Genomic DNA, 16,079 nt, shown 5'->3' on the forward strand with positions numbered 1-16,079 from the left:
CCAGGAAACTGAACACACAGCTTACCTCTCCAGTGGAATGGGGTGCCTAGTGTTCCTCCTGGAATGCTGAGGACGGATGTAGTTTGCAACCCGGTGATCCTTTGCTGTCTGGTGAGCCAGGCTCAGCCTGTATCTTCCAAAATTTATGCTTTACTTATCCCAAACCCTTTCCTCTTAAAACCTTGAGCATTACTTCCAGGTCATCCTTGTGAGAGATGTCATTTGTACTTTACAACAGCTTAAGTGACTTCTATGTTATCTTAGGGCCAGGCATGTCTACCTCAGTCATTCTCCCAGGACCCTTAGCTTGAGCACTGTTTCTGAGTCAGCAAGAACCCATCTTAGGGATGAAGCCACAGGTACTTTGCAAAGAACTTCAATGTAAGCATGTCTTAAGCTTTCTTGTACTCACAGGGCTGAGTTAATTGTCATCTGAATACTTCTCCCAAACTTGTGCTGTGCTTAAATATGGCTAATGTAAAATGATCTGGGCCCCACTCTAGAAGTCCTGGTCCAGTGCCAGTTACAATAAAATCGGGCTGAGCTGAGTTTCAGCCTTCCCTTGACCTGATTGGTTTTTCCCTGCCTGCCCTAAAGCTTGCAGGGGAATCATCACATTGCATAAATACTTCAGCTTTAGAATTATAACCAAGACGTATCCAATCTCTAGGACTCTCCCACACTTTGGAAAGTGTATTAATCATGCCTTTAGCCAGGCCTGTCAGCACTTAGGAGGCGGAGGCAGGCAGATCTCTGTGAGCCTGAGACCAGCCTGGTCTATATAACGAGTTCCAGGCCAGCCAGAGCTCCATACCTTGCCCTAAAGTAATAATATAATAACAATAATGAGTCCATATTATATAGGTCTAAATTTGTGTGTCTTTTAGACTTCAAGAATGTGCTAGTTAGTTGTTGTTTTGTCAACTTGATATAAGCTAGGAGGAGGGAACCTCATTTGAGAAAATGCCTCCATCAGATTGGCCTGTGGTATGAGACCAAAACAGGAACATTGTAGCTTGCGGAATGAGTTCCCGTTTCTTAGACCTGATGCACACTGCAAAGCACGTGACCCCATTCACATGATGTATATCTCCGACCCTTGTTCCTTTCATCATTGTATTTTACTAACAACGTATAACAGCTGACTCTCTCGCCCCTGTGAACTCTTTCTCCTGTAAAAAGAACCTCAAGATGCCGGGTGGTAGTGGCGCACACTTTTAATCCCAGCACTTGGGAGGCAGAGGCAAGTGGATCTCTGTGAGTTCGAGGCCAGCCTGGTCGACAGAGTGAGATCCAGGACAGGATCCAAAGCTACACAGAGAAACCCTGTCTTGAAAAACAAACAAACAAAAAAAGGACCTCAAAAGGCCAGCCGGAGCTGCTTTCTCAAATCCCAATTTATGGTGAGACAGCCAGGTGGCCAGTCTCAGGTGCACTCCAAAATACTGCTTGCTTTAATTGGACAATTGTGGATTTGGTCTGTTCTCCTCGCGATTCTCAGGTTTAACAGGAGGCAAGTCTGCAGGGCATTTTCTCAGTTAATGATGGATGTGGAAGGGCCCAGCCCACTGTGTGTGATGCTACCTCTGGGCAAGCAGGCCGGGCTGTGTAAGAAAACAGACTGAGTAAGTCATGGGAAACAAGTAAGCAAGCAGAACTTCCCGGTAGTATTTGTTTCCATTTCTGCCCTGGGTTCCTGCCCTGACTCCCCTTCATGATGAACTGCGGTGTGGAGGCGCAAGCCACGCATAAACCCTTTCCTCCCCTCCGATTGGTTTCGGCCAATGGCTTTGACTTGTCCTCAGAGCAGCACAAAGCAAATGCACACTGAAGTTGGTACTGCGAGTGTGATCTTGTTGAGACAGACCTGACAGTGTCGCCTTGGGGTGGATTGTGGAAGTATCTAGATCTTTGGACCGGAAAAGCCAGTCAGTGCTCAAAGCATGATGGGAGTGTAGAAGACAGGAGAGTTGACAGCAGTGTAGACAGTGGAGGCCTGGATCATGAAGATGAAGAGCAGAGACTCCAGCAGGACCATTCGGGTGATGCATTTAAGTGACAAATCCATAGTTTCCGGTCAGCTGGGACTAAAAAGAAAAATCAGCTTTGTTAATAAGAAACTAACATCACCCAGGCTAAATCTTCTCTGAGTATTTTCTCAGGGTCAGCACACAGAAGCTGTGGCCCAGTGTGGGGGCTCGGGGCCAAGGCTGCACATCTGGCTGCAAGCAGAAGTTGGTCACATGTGAGAGACCCACACATGGGGGTGAAGTCATGAAGGGGCCATGGAGGCGTGGCCCTGGGAGAGGCCAGGAGAGGCCATTGGTGAGAGTGCAGCCCCAGTAACAGTCAGTGTTAACCTGAGAACCGAGGGGTAACGGAGAAAAGCTGAGCCTTGACCTCATGGAACAGGTTTGAGTTCCTGTCAAGAGGTCAAGAGGTCAATGGTGAAGGTACAGTCTAAGTCATGGTGGAGACCATAGCTTACTGGCGGTTACCACCAAGAACGGGAGGTCGTTCTTGGCAAAGCCAGAGAAGTGGGACAGTTCAGGTCCCTTGGAGCTCAGAAGAGCACAAGTGAGTCCCAGACACGTGACACGGAAGTCTGGTTCTGCTTTTACTTGCTGGGACTATCCATCCCCTGGTTCTTCCCTCTTGGAGTGGAAAAACTATTCAACTTGTTTTGTTTGTACAAAAATCCACAGTAACTTTGAAGAGAGACCTTGGTCTCTTTAAAGTGTTGAATTTTTAAAGACTGTGGGACTTTTGAAGCCGTACTACGTTTTATATTATGATACTAACTTGAGAACTTGTCAGTTAATATTAACATGAGAAACAAGAAGAAAAGGTTTATGGTGATCCTGTTCTTATGTCAGGTTGACAAGGGGTCAGTTGTACGGGTTAGCTGTTTATCATCTTGACATAAGCTAGAGTCTCATGACTTGTAATTCTCCTGGGGAGATGTTAGAAGATAAGTGTAGTCAGCCAAAATAGGGAGGGGCCGATAGAGGAACGATGCCTCAGGTCCAGCCTGATGAATGACTGAGTTTCTTGGGACCAAACCCAGCCAGTTTTCTCATCTATTACACACTTCAAGCATTCTTAGAAGTCCATGCACCTTCATTCAGCAGGAGGAACTGCTAATTAGAATCTCAAGGGAGGGTCCTAGGAACGTCCAGTGACCCTCCCTCCCTTCTCCAAGAAATAGTGATAGCCGAATAAGTACTGTGACCTAGCTCTCTGCTGTACAGTTCTGTTTGGTCGCCATGCCAGCAGCTACAGCCTCCTGTAGGTCACCACACCCACTCAACTTCATGATGATCGTGGTTAAACCAAGCCCAGAGAAAAGTCATCAGGGGCCTCTGTACATTCTAGCTAATTCTTGACAAAAAAAAAAAAAAAAAAAAAAAAAAAAAAAAGCTTACATTGTTCACAGCAGCGGCTCGTATGGTGGTGACTCAAGTCTGTAATGCCAGTAGGTTGAGGCAGGAGAATTGCCAACAATTCGAAAGCCAGGCTGGACTATTGAGAGTGAGACCCTGTGTGGTGGTTTGAAAGAGAAATGTCCCTTATAGGCTCCTGTACTTGAATACTTGGGTTGATGGCGCTGTTTGGGGAGGTTATATAGGAAGAAGAACCTTGCTTGAGGAAGTACATCACTAGGGACAAACTATGAGAGTTCTTGGCTTCCCTCCACCTTCAGCTCGCCCTCTTGGCTTCACACTTGCTCTGGAAGAGGTGCTCTCTCGGCTGCCTGTTCCTGCTGCCTTCCCCGCCAGGATGGACTCTTATCCCTCAAGGAACCCTGACCCCAACTAAACTCTTCCATGCATTTGCTTTGGGTCCTGGTGTTTTATCTCTGCAACTGAAAAGCAGTGGATACATTCTGTCTTAGACAGAAAGAAGAAAATAAAGCAAAGCAACAACAAAAACCACTCAAACAGAACAATAAAGCTACAAAGTGAAGAGAAAGCCCCGACAGCTTCCTATTAAGAGCACATAAGTACTGCTATTCCAAAACAAGGGACAGGGTCCGGTGTCCCTACATTTTCATGTAGTGTCTTCTCATAAGCTGCTCAATCTCTTAATAGCACACACACACACACACACACACACACACACACACACACCTTTTTATTTTTATTTTTTTTTTTGCTTTTTCGAGACAGGGTTTCTCTGTGCAGATTTGCGCCTTTCCTGGAACTCACTTTGGAGACCAGGCTGGCCTCGAACTCACAGAGATCCGCCTGGCTCTGCCTCCCAAGTGCTGGGACTAAAGGCGTGCGCCGCCACCACTGCCCGGCCACACACCTTTTTTTAAAGACAGGTCTCTTCTATCCCAGTTTGACCTTGACACTCCTGACCTCATGCTTCTGCCTCCCAAATGTTTGGATTACAGACATGCACCACCTGCTCCTGGTTCTGTGGAGCTGGGGAAGAATGAACCCAGGACTTTCTGCTTGCTAGGCAAGTACTCCACTGACCGAGCTGCAAGTACTCTGCCAACTGAGCTTACATCTCTAGCCCCTAACCAGACTTCTGAACCTTTTCTGCTCATGGTCTCTTTCACTCAAGAGGGGTTCTTTTTTGTAAGCGAAGATAGTTTATTCTGAAGCCAATATAAACGAGCATGGTCCAGGAACACAGATTTAGGTTACTTCAAATTTCATGTTCTGATGTGGCAACAGTTTGATGAGCTTTTTGTTTTATAGTGACCGACAGACAAAGTCACAAAACACTTATCAAATATACTAGTGGAAACATCAGGTAGGCGGGTCATAGCAAATGGGGGAAATCTCTGCTATAGGCCTCCGATACTGACTGATAATATTCTTAGCCTTTGGGTTGGATGACTCTGGGTTCTGTCCAATGATCTGATGACTTGGTGAAGTCTTGTTATATGGCTATTCATTAACGGTCTTTTAGGAAACTCAGGTGATAAGACTGGCCTATGAGATCACTTGTCCTCCCACAGCTGGGAAAATTACTGAGGTCCTTTACTCTTCAAGCTACTGGTCATGAGGGAGAGACCATCCCCAGTGTCCTCCATGCCTGCTAATGTCTAGCCATCTACCCACTAAGCTGATACCCACTAAGCATGCTCAAAGACTGGAAATGTCCAGCCCTATATGTGCTGGCAGTTCCAAGCCAGTAACCTCTACGGTTAGACTTGGGGCACGTGAAGGTTTCCACCCACTCCCTTGAGGTTACCACACCTATACATTTTGTTCTGCTGAGCTTACTTCCCCAAATCCCAGGCTCCCCCAGTTATGGGGTTCCCATTCCTGGGCACCTACCAAAGACAAAAATCTTCCCTTCTTGCAGAGGTCCCCTACAGTATATTTAGCCTGCACACCTGTGACCTCAGCTGGGACTGGATGGACAGGACATCTGTGCAGAAGATATACTTTCTGTGCTGCCATCAAAATGTCGAGTCTCTATTCGTTCATTCATTTGATCACTTATTCATTCACTTTGAGAACAACTGGGCATCCTAAGACGAGGGGGATTCAAGTCAGATAAACCACAGCCAGAACAGCTCTGGATGGTACTTACCTGCTGCCAGGGGGTGCCAAAGAGGAAGGGATCCAGTGTGGGGAGACACAGCAGATGAGGGACTCAGAGGCAGAGGGGCTACTCCAGGGCTAGCAGCACCCACTCGGCTGCCCGTGAGAGAAGATTCAAGAAGAGCTGCAGGAGGGAAACCACCAACCGTTGGGGTAAAGCTCTGCTCTGCATGGGGAATGGTCCTGGCCCTCTCTTTCACCTGGGTCTTCCTCAGGACAGGGGCCTGCCTGGAAGAGGTCTGTGCCGTAAAATGGTTCGGCCAGGAAGAGGAGGAAGACAGTCTTGCCCAGGAAAACCCCAGACGCAAGCTCAGCAGACTGCAGCAGACAAGGGTCCCTCCACTCTAGGGGCAGGGAGTCAATCCAGCCTCCTCCAACTGTGGAAGGGACCTAGGGACTCTCTGATCCCACCAACCCTGCCCTGGGTGTGGGGGCCCACAGAGGCTTCCTAGTAAGGCCTTACTCAAGGTCAGAAAGCCTGAGCTTGCTTTACCCAGCAGGGCTGCATAATAGGATGATTTGGCCAAGGCCTGGTTACCAGGTATTTTGAAAGGTCTACACTTACTGGTATTTTATACCTCGACCTTGGAAGGGAGGTCTTTTGCCCCTCCCCTTGCTGATGTATAAAAAGCCCATCATGAATAAACTCGAGGCGACTGGGTATTGACCCGGGGCCCTCCCGAAGCTATCCTGTGTCTATCTTTCTCTTCATCTATGTCTATATTTCTTCTTCTTATTTCTCAATTCCTCCCTCCTCCCTCCAAGAACCCTTTGACAGATTGGGGCTGGTCCCCGACAGTTGGCCAGGGCTAGTCAGGGGCTGGTCCCCGACACCTGGGCTGCATGCAAATTCAGCAAGGCAGCATGTGGACCAAACGGACAAAGCAGGCTCAGGGCTGACTAAGGCTGAGTCAGGCACCAACTCAGGGCTAGGACCAGAGCCCGCTATGATCTGCAGATGGGGGGCTGGCCAACTTTCAGCCATCCTCATGAGGCTACATTCTATCCAGGAAAGTCCAGCGACTTGAGAGGAAGAATATATCCAGGCACTGGTTATATCCTGTCTTAGTCAATGTTCTGTTGCTGTGAAGAGACACCATGACCACGGCAACTCTTCTAAAGGGAAGGATTGAATTGGGGCTGGCTTACAGTTTCAGAGCTTTAGTCCATTACCATCACAGTGGGTAGCATGGCAGCATGCAGGGAGACATGTACTAGAGAGGTAGCTGAGGGTTCTACATCTGGATCCACAGGCAGCAGGAAGAGAGTGACACTGGGCCTGGCTTGGGCTTTTGATACCTCAAGGCCCACCCCCCACTCCCACTGATACACTTCCTTCAAAAAGGCCACACCCCCTAATCCTTCTCAAGTAGTACTATTCCCTGATAACTAAGCATTCAAATACATGAGCCTATGGAGAGGGGGGCTTTTTTTTTTCTTTTTTGGACAGGGTTTCTTTGTGTAACAGTCCTCGTTGGCTGTTCTGGAACTCACTCTATAGACCAGGCTGGCCTTGAACTCACAGAGATCTGTCTGCCTCTGGCTCCCGAGTGCTGGGATCAAAGGCATGTGCTACCACCACCCGGCACTCTTTTTTTTTTTTTTTTTAATTTTGTTTTTAATTTTATTTATTTTATTTTACAATACCATTCAGTTCTACAGATCAGCCACGGGTTCCCCTATTCTCCCCCTCCCACCCCTCTCCCTACCCCCAGCCCACCACCCATTCCCACCTCCTCCAGGGCAAATCCTACCCCCCCCCAGGACTGCGATCAACCTGGTAGACTCAGTCCAGGCAGGTCCAGTCCCTTCCTCCCAGCCTGAGCCAAGTGTCCTTGCATAAGCCCCAGATTTCAAACAGCCAACTCATGCAATGAGCACAGGACTTGGTCCCACTGCCTAGTTGCCTCCCAAACTGACCAAGCCAATCAACTGTCACACCTTATTCAGAGGGCCTGATCCAGCTGGGGGCCCCTCAGCCTTTGGTTCATAGTTCATGTGTTTCCATTCATTTGGCTATTTTTTTTTTCAATAATTGAGTAAAACCGAAATTTATTATAAGCCACAGTCATCCTAGGGACCTCCATGCTATATATATAGCCTCCATGGTTCTATGACCACCCGGCATTCTTATTCAAACTACCGCACCCTAACAGGAGCTGCCTAGACAGAAAGGACTGCCAACTGCTGCAGTGCATGATGGAGGATGACAGTCCACTACTCCAAAGTAGAAAAACGTCCCTTATTCTAAGACGGATCATCCTGTCCACTTGAGCTTGAAGACACACTGCCCCTGTGTAAGGATTCTGTCCTTAATTATGTCACCAGCCTGCAACAGCGTCCCAGCCTAAAAAGTGGGCGTGCCCTCTGTGCCCTCTCTCTTTTCCACACTCTCTCCTTCCGTACTCTCCCTCCTCTGCCCGGTCTCTCTCTCTCTCTCTCCCTTTCTCTCCCAATAAAGCTGTAGAAAGGCTCATGATTCTTCTGCCACCGCAACATCTGCCGCTTAACCAACACCTTGTCTCTGCAAGTCCCCAGGGACTGCTGAAGTGGGTGTTTCTCTACCCTGAGAGAGGGCAGAAAGTTCAAGATAAGCAATCCTCAACATTACAGAAGACACAGCTAGAATCCCACCAGCGTAGGACAGTCTCAGTGGCCACAAAACTCCCGCCCATGACAATGCCATTGGCATAAGCCTAAGTCACACCATGGATGGTAACTGTCAGCCCATGTTGAGCAACCAGAAAGATTAGCATAATAGAGACTGGAGATGTGACTCAGTTAGCACAGCCATTTGCTTAGCATGCACGAAGCCCTAGGTTTGATCCCCAGCACTCATAAACCTGGTAAGGTAGCACACACCAGTAATTCGTACTCAGAAGTAGAGGCAGGGGGATTAGAAGTTCATCCTCACTACTCAGTGAGTTCAAGACCACTCTGGGCTACATCAGATCCTGTTTGTTTTGGTTTTTTTTTTTTTTTTTTTTTTTTGTTTGTTCTTAAAATTAGTTTCTGTAACCATTGCTCTAAAAGGGTAGATGTTTCAGGCCCAAGGAGACAGACACCACCATGGTGGATGGATTCGGGACTGCTTCCCAACAGCATCTGAAGGGTGGTTATGGGAGCTTCTGTTCAGGAAGAGAACACGGTAGGGGATGGGATGTCTGCAGATGGGCAGCTGTTCAAGCTGCACTAGGAGTCTGAATGTCCTAGTCACAACGTCTGTGCAGTCTGGACTGAGGACACATGAGATAAAGTCAATCAGAAGACACCGACTAGTGTAGAATCCATGATCTGGGTATTACAGACGCCACAGGGTGACAGCGGAAAGCCTCTCCCATGTGATGCTGGACCGCCTTGGGGTGAATGAGTGGACAGGAAGAGCTGAGCCACCAGGGGAATGGGATCCCAGATCTGTGAAAGGCCAGACACCACCTGGCCCATTCACGTGGTGTTACCAGTGGACTGACCGGAGTAAGGGATTCAAGGGCAGACCAAAGGAAGTTCAGCACGTGAAGTCAGCCTGATGTAGAAACCCCTGGCATCATTCCTGAGATCATTGTCCTCCTTGGGGACCTGGACCCCAATCATAACTCCTATAAGCTATTCTCGAGCACTCAGTCTCTCTTCGACTGCACAGCATTAAGGGAGCCATCCAGACTCCCGCAACCCTGTGGACCACAGCATTGGCAAGCCCCAGCTCACTGCACAGCCAGGATCTTCTAGACAGTGCTTCCAAGGAGTCTAGGCCTAATGGCTGAGCCTTGGCAGAGACCTTAGGACATCCATAATCATGAAGGCCCCGCAAACTGCAACTTGTCTTCCAGGTCTTTGCAAAGGAGGGCCTGTCCTGATAAACCATGTATGACTCCTTAAACACTCACTGAGACCCTGCCCTGAGCTACCAGTAGTACTGGACGGGAGATGAAGTCCTCTGCTCTCAATCCTTCAGTAGTGATATTCTGGCAGGAATTCAGATCACTGGAGCAGCCCAAGAGGAAGTATGGAAAAAAAAAAAAAAAGATGTTCTAAACATGAGGAAGACACTTCCATCCCGGGCTCCTCAGACCTGTCCTGCCCCCAGGTAAGACCAAGGAGGGGACAGAAAACCAAGGACCCAAACTCTGAGCAACAGCCTGGCCATTGTCTTCTGGATGGTTTCTGTCCTGAGGACAGCTAGGACATCACCCCAGACTGTGGACTCCCCAATCACCAAATGTCACCATGCTGCAGCCTGGCCATCGGAGGACACACACTGAGTCTCACCTTCAGCTCCTGGGAAAGGAGCACCAGGAGCAGGTGTGCCCCCCACCTCCCTTTGATGCGCTGGATGATCCGGGAGGGGGGCGTCACGAAGGAGCACTTTGAAGACACACTGTGTTCACATCACTCGACAGACACACTGAATACGCTCCTGCTCCCCCCCCACTCCCACCCCCCAACAGCTGGCTTTCTGTTGCAGGGCTTCTGGGCCACAGCCCCACCCTGGCCAATCGGCCATCCAGCTTCACAGCTTTTTCTCTCTCGCCCCGCCCCTCCTCTGCCCTTCCCCCCAATCCTGTGAGGCTCATTCCTAGGGCCAGCCATTGTCACCACCCCGTCAACTCCTCAGACTGTGGGGAGGATCAGGTGCCAAGCCCTTATTTCCACACGTGTGATCAAAATAGAAGTGTGACCCTCAGAAAAGCAGGTGGCAGCGACTCAGCAGCCCACAATCCCCTGGGGAGGGCCCTGGAGGAGGAAGGCAAGAAGAAGCCAAGGGGAACAGACCAACTGCCCTGCCAGGCAAAGGAACCTGCTGCCTAAGCCCACTCTTGGCGCCCTGGTCTGCCCCAGAAGTATCATCCGGAAGCAGGACATGGACCCCAGGGTCCCACACTCAGCAAGCGGTCGTTAATATTTGTTGGGTGCGAAGGCGCTTCCTGAGCACTATGAATAGAATATTGGAAGATGCTTAGGTAAAAACAGAAGGGTTGGGGATTTCCCTCCAAAAACTGGAGCCCCAGCACTTTAGATGAGAGCCAAGACAGGTTGACTGGGTTCTGGAGCCTTTGTTCCATAGCCACCTAGTGGAGTGTAAGAGGCAGGCAGCCCTGTACCCAGAGGAAGGGGAAGGAGAACCAGATCTGTCCAAACCAGTGTCGCAGTGGCCTCCTTCCCCGAAGCCCTGTCCTGTCTCACCCCAAGAGAGAGATGGCCTAGACAGACTCCGCCCGGAGGGACCCGACAACCAGCAGGCGGGAGATGCTGCATCCTCGCTCCAGCACTTCCTCAGCCCCTGCCGCAGCAGAGATTCCCATGAGCGCCCAGGGCTTCGGGATGCAGTCTGTCCTCTCACTCTTCCCGGAAGCAAGCAGAGCCTGAGCCCAGGTCCTAGTATCAGTAATTACCGCAAAGACCTGACCCTTCCACCCTCCCCAGGTCTGTCCTGCAAGAGAAGGCAAGACAGGCTGCACCGCAGGCCAGGTGAAAAGCCACGCCAGCGCTCACACGCTACATTGTGCGGCATGGGGCACTTTGGGAGGTCTCCGCCCGACTTCTGGGTGCCACCGGGGACCTGAGGGCCGCAGCCATGGGCGCATGGGTCGGGATCCGGATCCAAACCTCAGAAGAGTGGCTGTACTGCTAGGCCAGGGCGCAGCCGCAGGACGCAGAGTCGGGTATCCTGGGTTGTCCTTCCCACCCACCAGAGACCCGCCCACAGCTCGTGGAACGCCCCGCCCGCCGCCCGCCCCCGCCCCCGCCATCGGCGCCCTGGTCCGCCTGCCTGGGAATCTCCAGACTGTGGCGATCTCCAGGACCTGAGGTTTCTGGAGCTTTTCGTGGCACCGCTTCGTCCCGGAGGTAAGTCTGCGGGGCCCGGCTTCACAGGGCCCCAGCGCGGATGCGCTGGGAGAGAGCTGGCGGCCTTGGCCGCAGCGTCTGGGGTCTGGGCACTCGGAGCCCGTGTGCGGAGTGGTTGGAGCCTTCGAGGCCCCCTGCAGTGTGCTCCATTCCTCCCATCCCCCCAGTCTTCCCTGAATGTTTCTGGAGATCTGGAGCAGAAAAGGGCAAAGGCCCCTGCTAAGCCCTCACTCGGTGCCCCTTTCTCAGTTCCATGAACGCTGGTGTGTCTGCTTGGGATCTCCAGGGATACACCCTTGTAAACTAGAGCAGGAGTTGCCGGGCCCTCCGACAAGGTGGATTGGTTGCGAGAGGCAGGACCCTCACCAGAGTGAGGAGCGGGAGCTCTTTGTCTTTGTCCAGGATTTTGCATGCCGGTGCTGAGGTTCCCGAGGTGGTGCCTAGTCCCTGGCTAGCTCCGTTGACCTAAACAGGCTTCTTCCTCTGCCGGTCGCCTGGCACTGGACACCTGGCTTTCACAGGTGATCCCTGTGGGTTTGAGGAGGAGTTCCCGGGCCCCAGAGAGGCCCTGCCCAGTAGCCTGCAGACGGTAGCTGTGGACAGACTCATCACAGACTCATCGCACTGGTTTCCAACCACTCCCCGGTAACTTCCCTCAGCCCTTCTGGTCGCGCTGTGTGTCCTCCGGGGGACGGATGGGTTGCCTCCTCAACCTGTTTGTGGCTGTGCATGCCAGAGTTTCCTAGCAGGCAGCTCGGGGCTCCTTCGTTTCACAGCCTCACTGTGTATAGAAAAGACAGGAGACTCCTTTCTTCCAGTATGTACCGCCTGGAATCGAGAACAGGCCCAGCTGGGCTTGGCACTGAACTTGACCAGCTGGGGTTTTTGCCACCCACTATAAGATGTTAGCAAGGCTCAGGACAGGAGAGGCCTAGGGCCAGGGTGTCCCCTGGAAGACACCACAACTTCATCTCCCACTGCACCCCCTTTCTTTGTCTAAGAGGACCGCCCCAAATCTGTAAGCCACCCCCTATTCCTTTCAGTCTCTGGAATGTCCCTCTCCCACTCAACAGATGGCATCAGTGTACTCCCTCCCCAGGAGGCCAGTGGTACTCAAAAATAGGACATCGAAACCCTGCAAGCTGGTCCTTTTGCTAACTTTCTCTACCCTGTGCCACAGACTCCTTCCCAGGGGCCAAGAGAAGCCCCATGGCCCACCTGGCTGTCCGGGGTGCTGACTGCTGTACATAACCTCTTGTTGCCCTTCCAGACACAGGTGGAGGAATGGAGTTGTCTTCTTCAGGAAACGGCTCCTGAGCCCCCACCTAGTACAGGAGGGAATGATGACGCCCAGAAGCCCTCAGCCCTCTCCAGGGTGGCCTGATTTGTTCCACAGGGCCCAGCGAAGATTTAGGGTTCATGTTTGCCCATTTAACAGACCACTGCCCTAGCCTCGGGTCCACCCCCTAAGCCCCACCCCTTCCATGGCATTCCGAGAGCCCTTGGTTCCCCTTACTTGGCCTTGGGTGCCCCCAAGTTTGGAAAGGGGTGTTAACTGGAAGGTGCCACTAGATGAATTTGGGTTAAGATTCTGCGGGTGCCAAAAGGGATGTTAGATAAAAAGCTCTTTTAATAATTGGCCACAGTAGCAGCGGGAGGGGGCCAGGTGTACAGAGGTAAAGATTTGATTAGCAGCCCCGTGGGGCAAAGGAAAATCCTGGCTCCTACAGGTTTCAGGAGGAAGAGGGGCGGTCAGATAATGCATGGCTTACGTAAGTGTGGCGGCTGTAGCGCATGGCTGGCTTTAGGCTGTACAAATTGCTCTTCTGATGGTGCAGGGGCCAGAAAGCCACGAGATAAGGAATTGGGTCTTAAGTCAGGTTGTCTCAGTGGCTAGCCTCGGGGCAGCAGGGTGTTAATACTGCTTTCCTGCCCTCCCTGGGGCCTGGAATGCTGGAACTATCTACCAAGGGGACGTGTGGCTCGCTGGGGGGGTGGGGGTGTGTGTGTGTGTGGAGTGTCTAAGCCGGGATCCTGGTTTGTGGGTGGGTAGCCCGTCGTCTCTTAACCAGCTGCCTCTCTCTCTCACAGCAGGCTCCTGTGGCTTGTGAGCCCTCAGCAGATGTCTGCCACTTCCAGCATGAGGGTCTTCCTGCCTGTACTCCTGGCAGCCCTTTTGGGTGTAGAACAAGGTACGGAATGAGTGCTGAGACCCCAGAGGCAGCCTGGCCCTTCCTCCCTGACGTCCGTTCTCATTGACCAGGAGCCAGCTCTCCTGTGAACTTCTCGGCCTTCCTGCCTCCCACTCCCTAGCAAAGTGACGTTGTTCCCCTGCCTCCGTGCTGGCCCCAGTCACACTGTTGTTGCCTTGTGTTTAAGGAGACACTTTAGCCCCTCGGAGACCAAAGTCTATTTACTGTCACTTGCCATCTTGGTTTTGTCTCTGGCCCAGGGCCGAGCATGCTGTAGTTGCTGATTGTCCGCAAAGCGTTGGGTATCAAGCCCAGCCGCACCCCCCACCCCCGACCCACTGGGATGGTACCCTTCCCTGGACGGCTTCCCCAGGGAGCAAGCAGGTGTCACCTACAGCATGTCCCTTTTGCAGCCCATTCTCTGATATGCTTCTCCTGCACCGATCAGAAGAGCAATCTGAAATGCCTGTGGCCAACGGCATGCTCGAGCCGAGACAATTACTGCGTCACGTTATCTGCTTCGGCTGGCTTCGGTGAGTAACTAGCCTTCTCCCTGGCCTGGACCTGGGGATCCACGGGGCTGTCCCCCATCTCCCGGTACCCAGACGGCTGCCCCCTCAATCTCACTTTCCATACAGGGAATGTCAACCTTGGCTACACCCTGAACAAGGGCTGCTCCGAAATCTGCCCTCGTGAGAACATCAATGTCAACTTAGGGGTGGCATCTGTAAATAGTTACTGCTGCCAACACTCCTTCTGCAACATCAGCACAGCTGGCCTCGGACTTCGCGCCAGTATCCCCCTGCTGGGCCTGGGACTCCTGCTCAGCTTGCTGGCTCTTCTGCAGCTGGATCCCTGACCATCCCCATGTGTTTCCCCATATATCCCCCCCAGCTCAGGAAGAAAAGCACAGCCCCTTTTAGGTCCCAGGGGACTCTAGGAGCCTTCGGCTCCTCCTGGGTGTGTCTAGTCCCCCTCTACACTCTCAGCATCAGGGCGAAGCACCAAATCTAACACCACATCTGCTCTGTTGAAATGGGACTAGCTACCCTTGTGTCCAGAGCCCATCCTGTGACCACCCTTGGGGGAACCAGGAAAGGGGTGAAAATCTTCCTTGGAGTCTCAAGAGTATCCAGGTCAGGCCTCAATCTTGTGGACACACTCACAAGGATGTCTAACCAAACGAATGTACACCTGTGTGCTCAGTGTGTCTGTATGTGAATGAAGCCACTTGGAATCTGGGATGGGCAAAGGGGACCTGGAAGATTCTAGAGTGGAAGGCCTCTGTCTCCACCCAAACTCCTTCCCCTGGCATGACTGTGCCCATGTTGTACTCGATTCAGGAAGCTGCCCATGGAGGACTGCCTGCCACTCCTCCCAATGAAGGCTCCCACCGCTGCATCCCGTTGAGTCCCTGCCTCCCTCTCTGCCCACACCGGCTTCCTGCTGCTATTCTAGTGCCTCAAATAAACTGTTCCCACCCGTTCCCACGCTGTCCTGGATGTCCTTACCCCTCTCCCTCCTTGAAATGTCTTCTTTCTCTTTCAATCTGGAGGGACCTGGGGATCCTGCAAGCCCACAGCTCTGCAGAAGAGATCCCGAGAGACCAGCCTGGTGTGGGTGGTACAGCGAGGCAGGAACAGCTATCGGTGAGGCCAGGCTGGTGTACGTAGCGAATTCCAGGGATCCAGGCCCTTTTAGTGAGATGGGTCTGAGAGAGGAGGGGAGAGGGAGAAAGAGAAAGGAGACAGAGAGCCCGAGAAAGTGCTGTCCCAGGCTGTAAGTCAGCTGAGAAGTACAGCTACCCATAAAGGTGGGCCCAGCGGGCTGATCACACGTTATTCATTTATAGCAGGGACTTCTGAGGCCTGCTGTATGTCACTTGCCCTTCACAAACCACACTGTGGTCCAAGCCACAGAAGTGTGGCCAGGCAAATTTTATATATATATATATATATATATATCCACCCTGTAACTGGCTTTGATTATTTTTTTTCCTCCTGGTTTGGTTTGGTATGCTCACACACACCACTTTTTTTTTCCTGGTATTTTAAGACAGGGTCCCAATATGTTAGACTAGCTGCCCTCAAATTCACAGTAACCCTGCCTCTGCCTCCTGACTGCGTGGATTAAAGGTGTGTACCACCACACCTGACACTTAAGACTTCGTTGTTGTTGTTTCTGAAGCAGGATCTCACTTAAAGTCTAGGTACTGGGGTTACAGGCAGCTGCCCCTCCACCTGGCTTGATGGGGTTCATTGCTGTTCGTGTTAAGGGACAAGGGACTCATGGAGACAGACCTTGAAGCAACTCTTCTTCGGTCTGTATGTGTGTTGCATGAATCCTAAATGGTCTTCTAATAAAAACGCGGAGCCAGATATCAGGGTGAAAGCCTAAAGATCAGAGAAGCAGAGCAAGCCACAGCTACCACCTCTTACCTCACCAACTCCTCAGCCTGAAAGAGAGCGAGTTCCTT

The 16,079-nt window shown here is 51.6% G+C and overlaps 1 protein-coding gene and 1 long non-coding RNA gene across 7 annotated transcripts; one reads left to right on the plus strand and one right to left on the minus strand.

Moving 5' to 3' along the window:
- Positions 1-1,286: 1,286 nt before the first annotated feature.
- On the minus strand, positions 1,287-11,244 carry LOC119086366. Of its 3 annotated transcripts, none has more exons than XR_005089639.1 (3): positions 11,172-11,244; positions 1,868-2,087; positions 1,287-1,604 (listed from the first exon to the last, which is right to left on the minus strand). It is a non-coding gene; the product is annotated as an uncharacterized LOC119086366 (long non-coding RNA). The 3 variants fall into 3 exon arrangements; XR_005089637.1 differs by having other exon boundaries at positions 10,749-11,239; XR_005089638.1 differs by lacking the exon at positions 11,172-11,244 and adding an exon at positions 5,557-6,197.
- Positions 11,245-11,302: 58 nt separating this feature from the next.
- LOC114684745 (lymphocyte antigen 6E) lies at positions 11,303-15,090 on the plus strand. 4 transcript variants are annotated; one of them, XM_028859313.2, is made up of 5 exons: positions 11,303-11,411; positions 11,933-12,056; positions 13,503-13,603; positions 14,017-14,136; positions 14,242-15,090. In XM_028859313.2, exons 3-5 carry the CDS (start codon positions 13,534-13,536, stop codon positions 14,460-14,462), a joined length of 411 nt encoding a protein of 136 aa, XP_028715146.1. In that variant the 5' UTR covers positions 11,303-11,411; positions 11,933-12,056; positions 13,503-13,533; the 3' UTR covers positions 14,463-15,090. The 4 variants fall into 4 exon arrangements, with proteins under 4 accessions (XP_028715146.1, XP_028715145.1, XP_028715148.1 ...); XM_028859312.2 differs by lacking the exon at positions 11,933-12,056 and having other exon boundaries at positions 11,329-11,411; XM_028859315.2 differs by lacking the exon at positions 11,933-12,056 and having other exon boundaries at positions 11,331-11,411; positions 13,506-13,603.
- Positions 15,091-16,079: the final 989 nt, after the last annotated feature.

Source organism: Peromyscus leucopus, chromosome 20, assembly GCF_004664715.2.
Source record: "Peromyscus leucopus breed LL Stock chromosome 20, UCI_PerLeu_2.1, whole genome shotgun sequence".
Lineage (NCBI taxonomy): Eukaryota > Metazoa > Chordata > Mammalia > Rodentia > Cricetidae > Peromyscus > Peromyscus leucopus.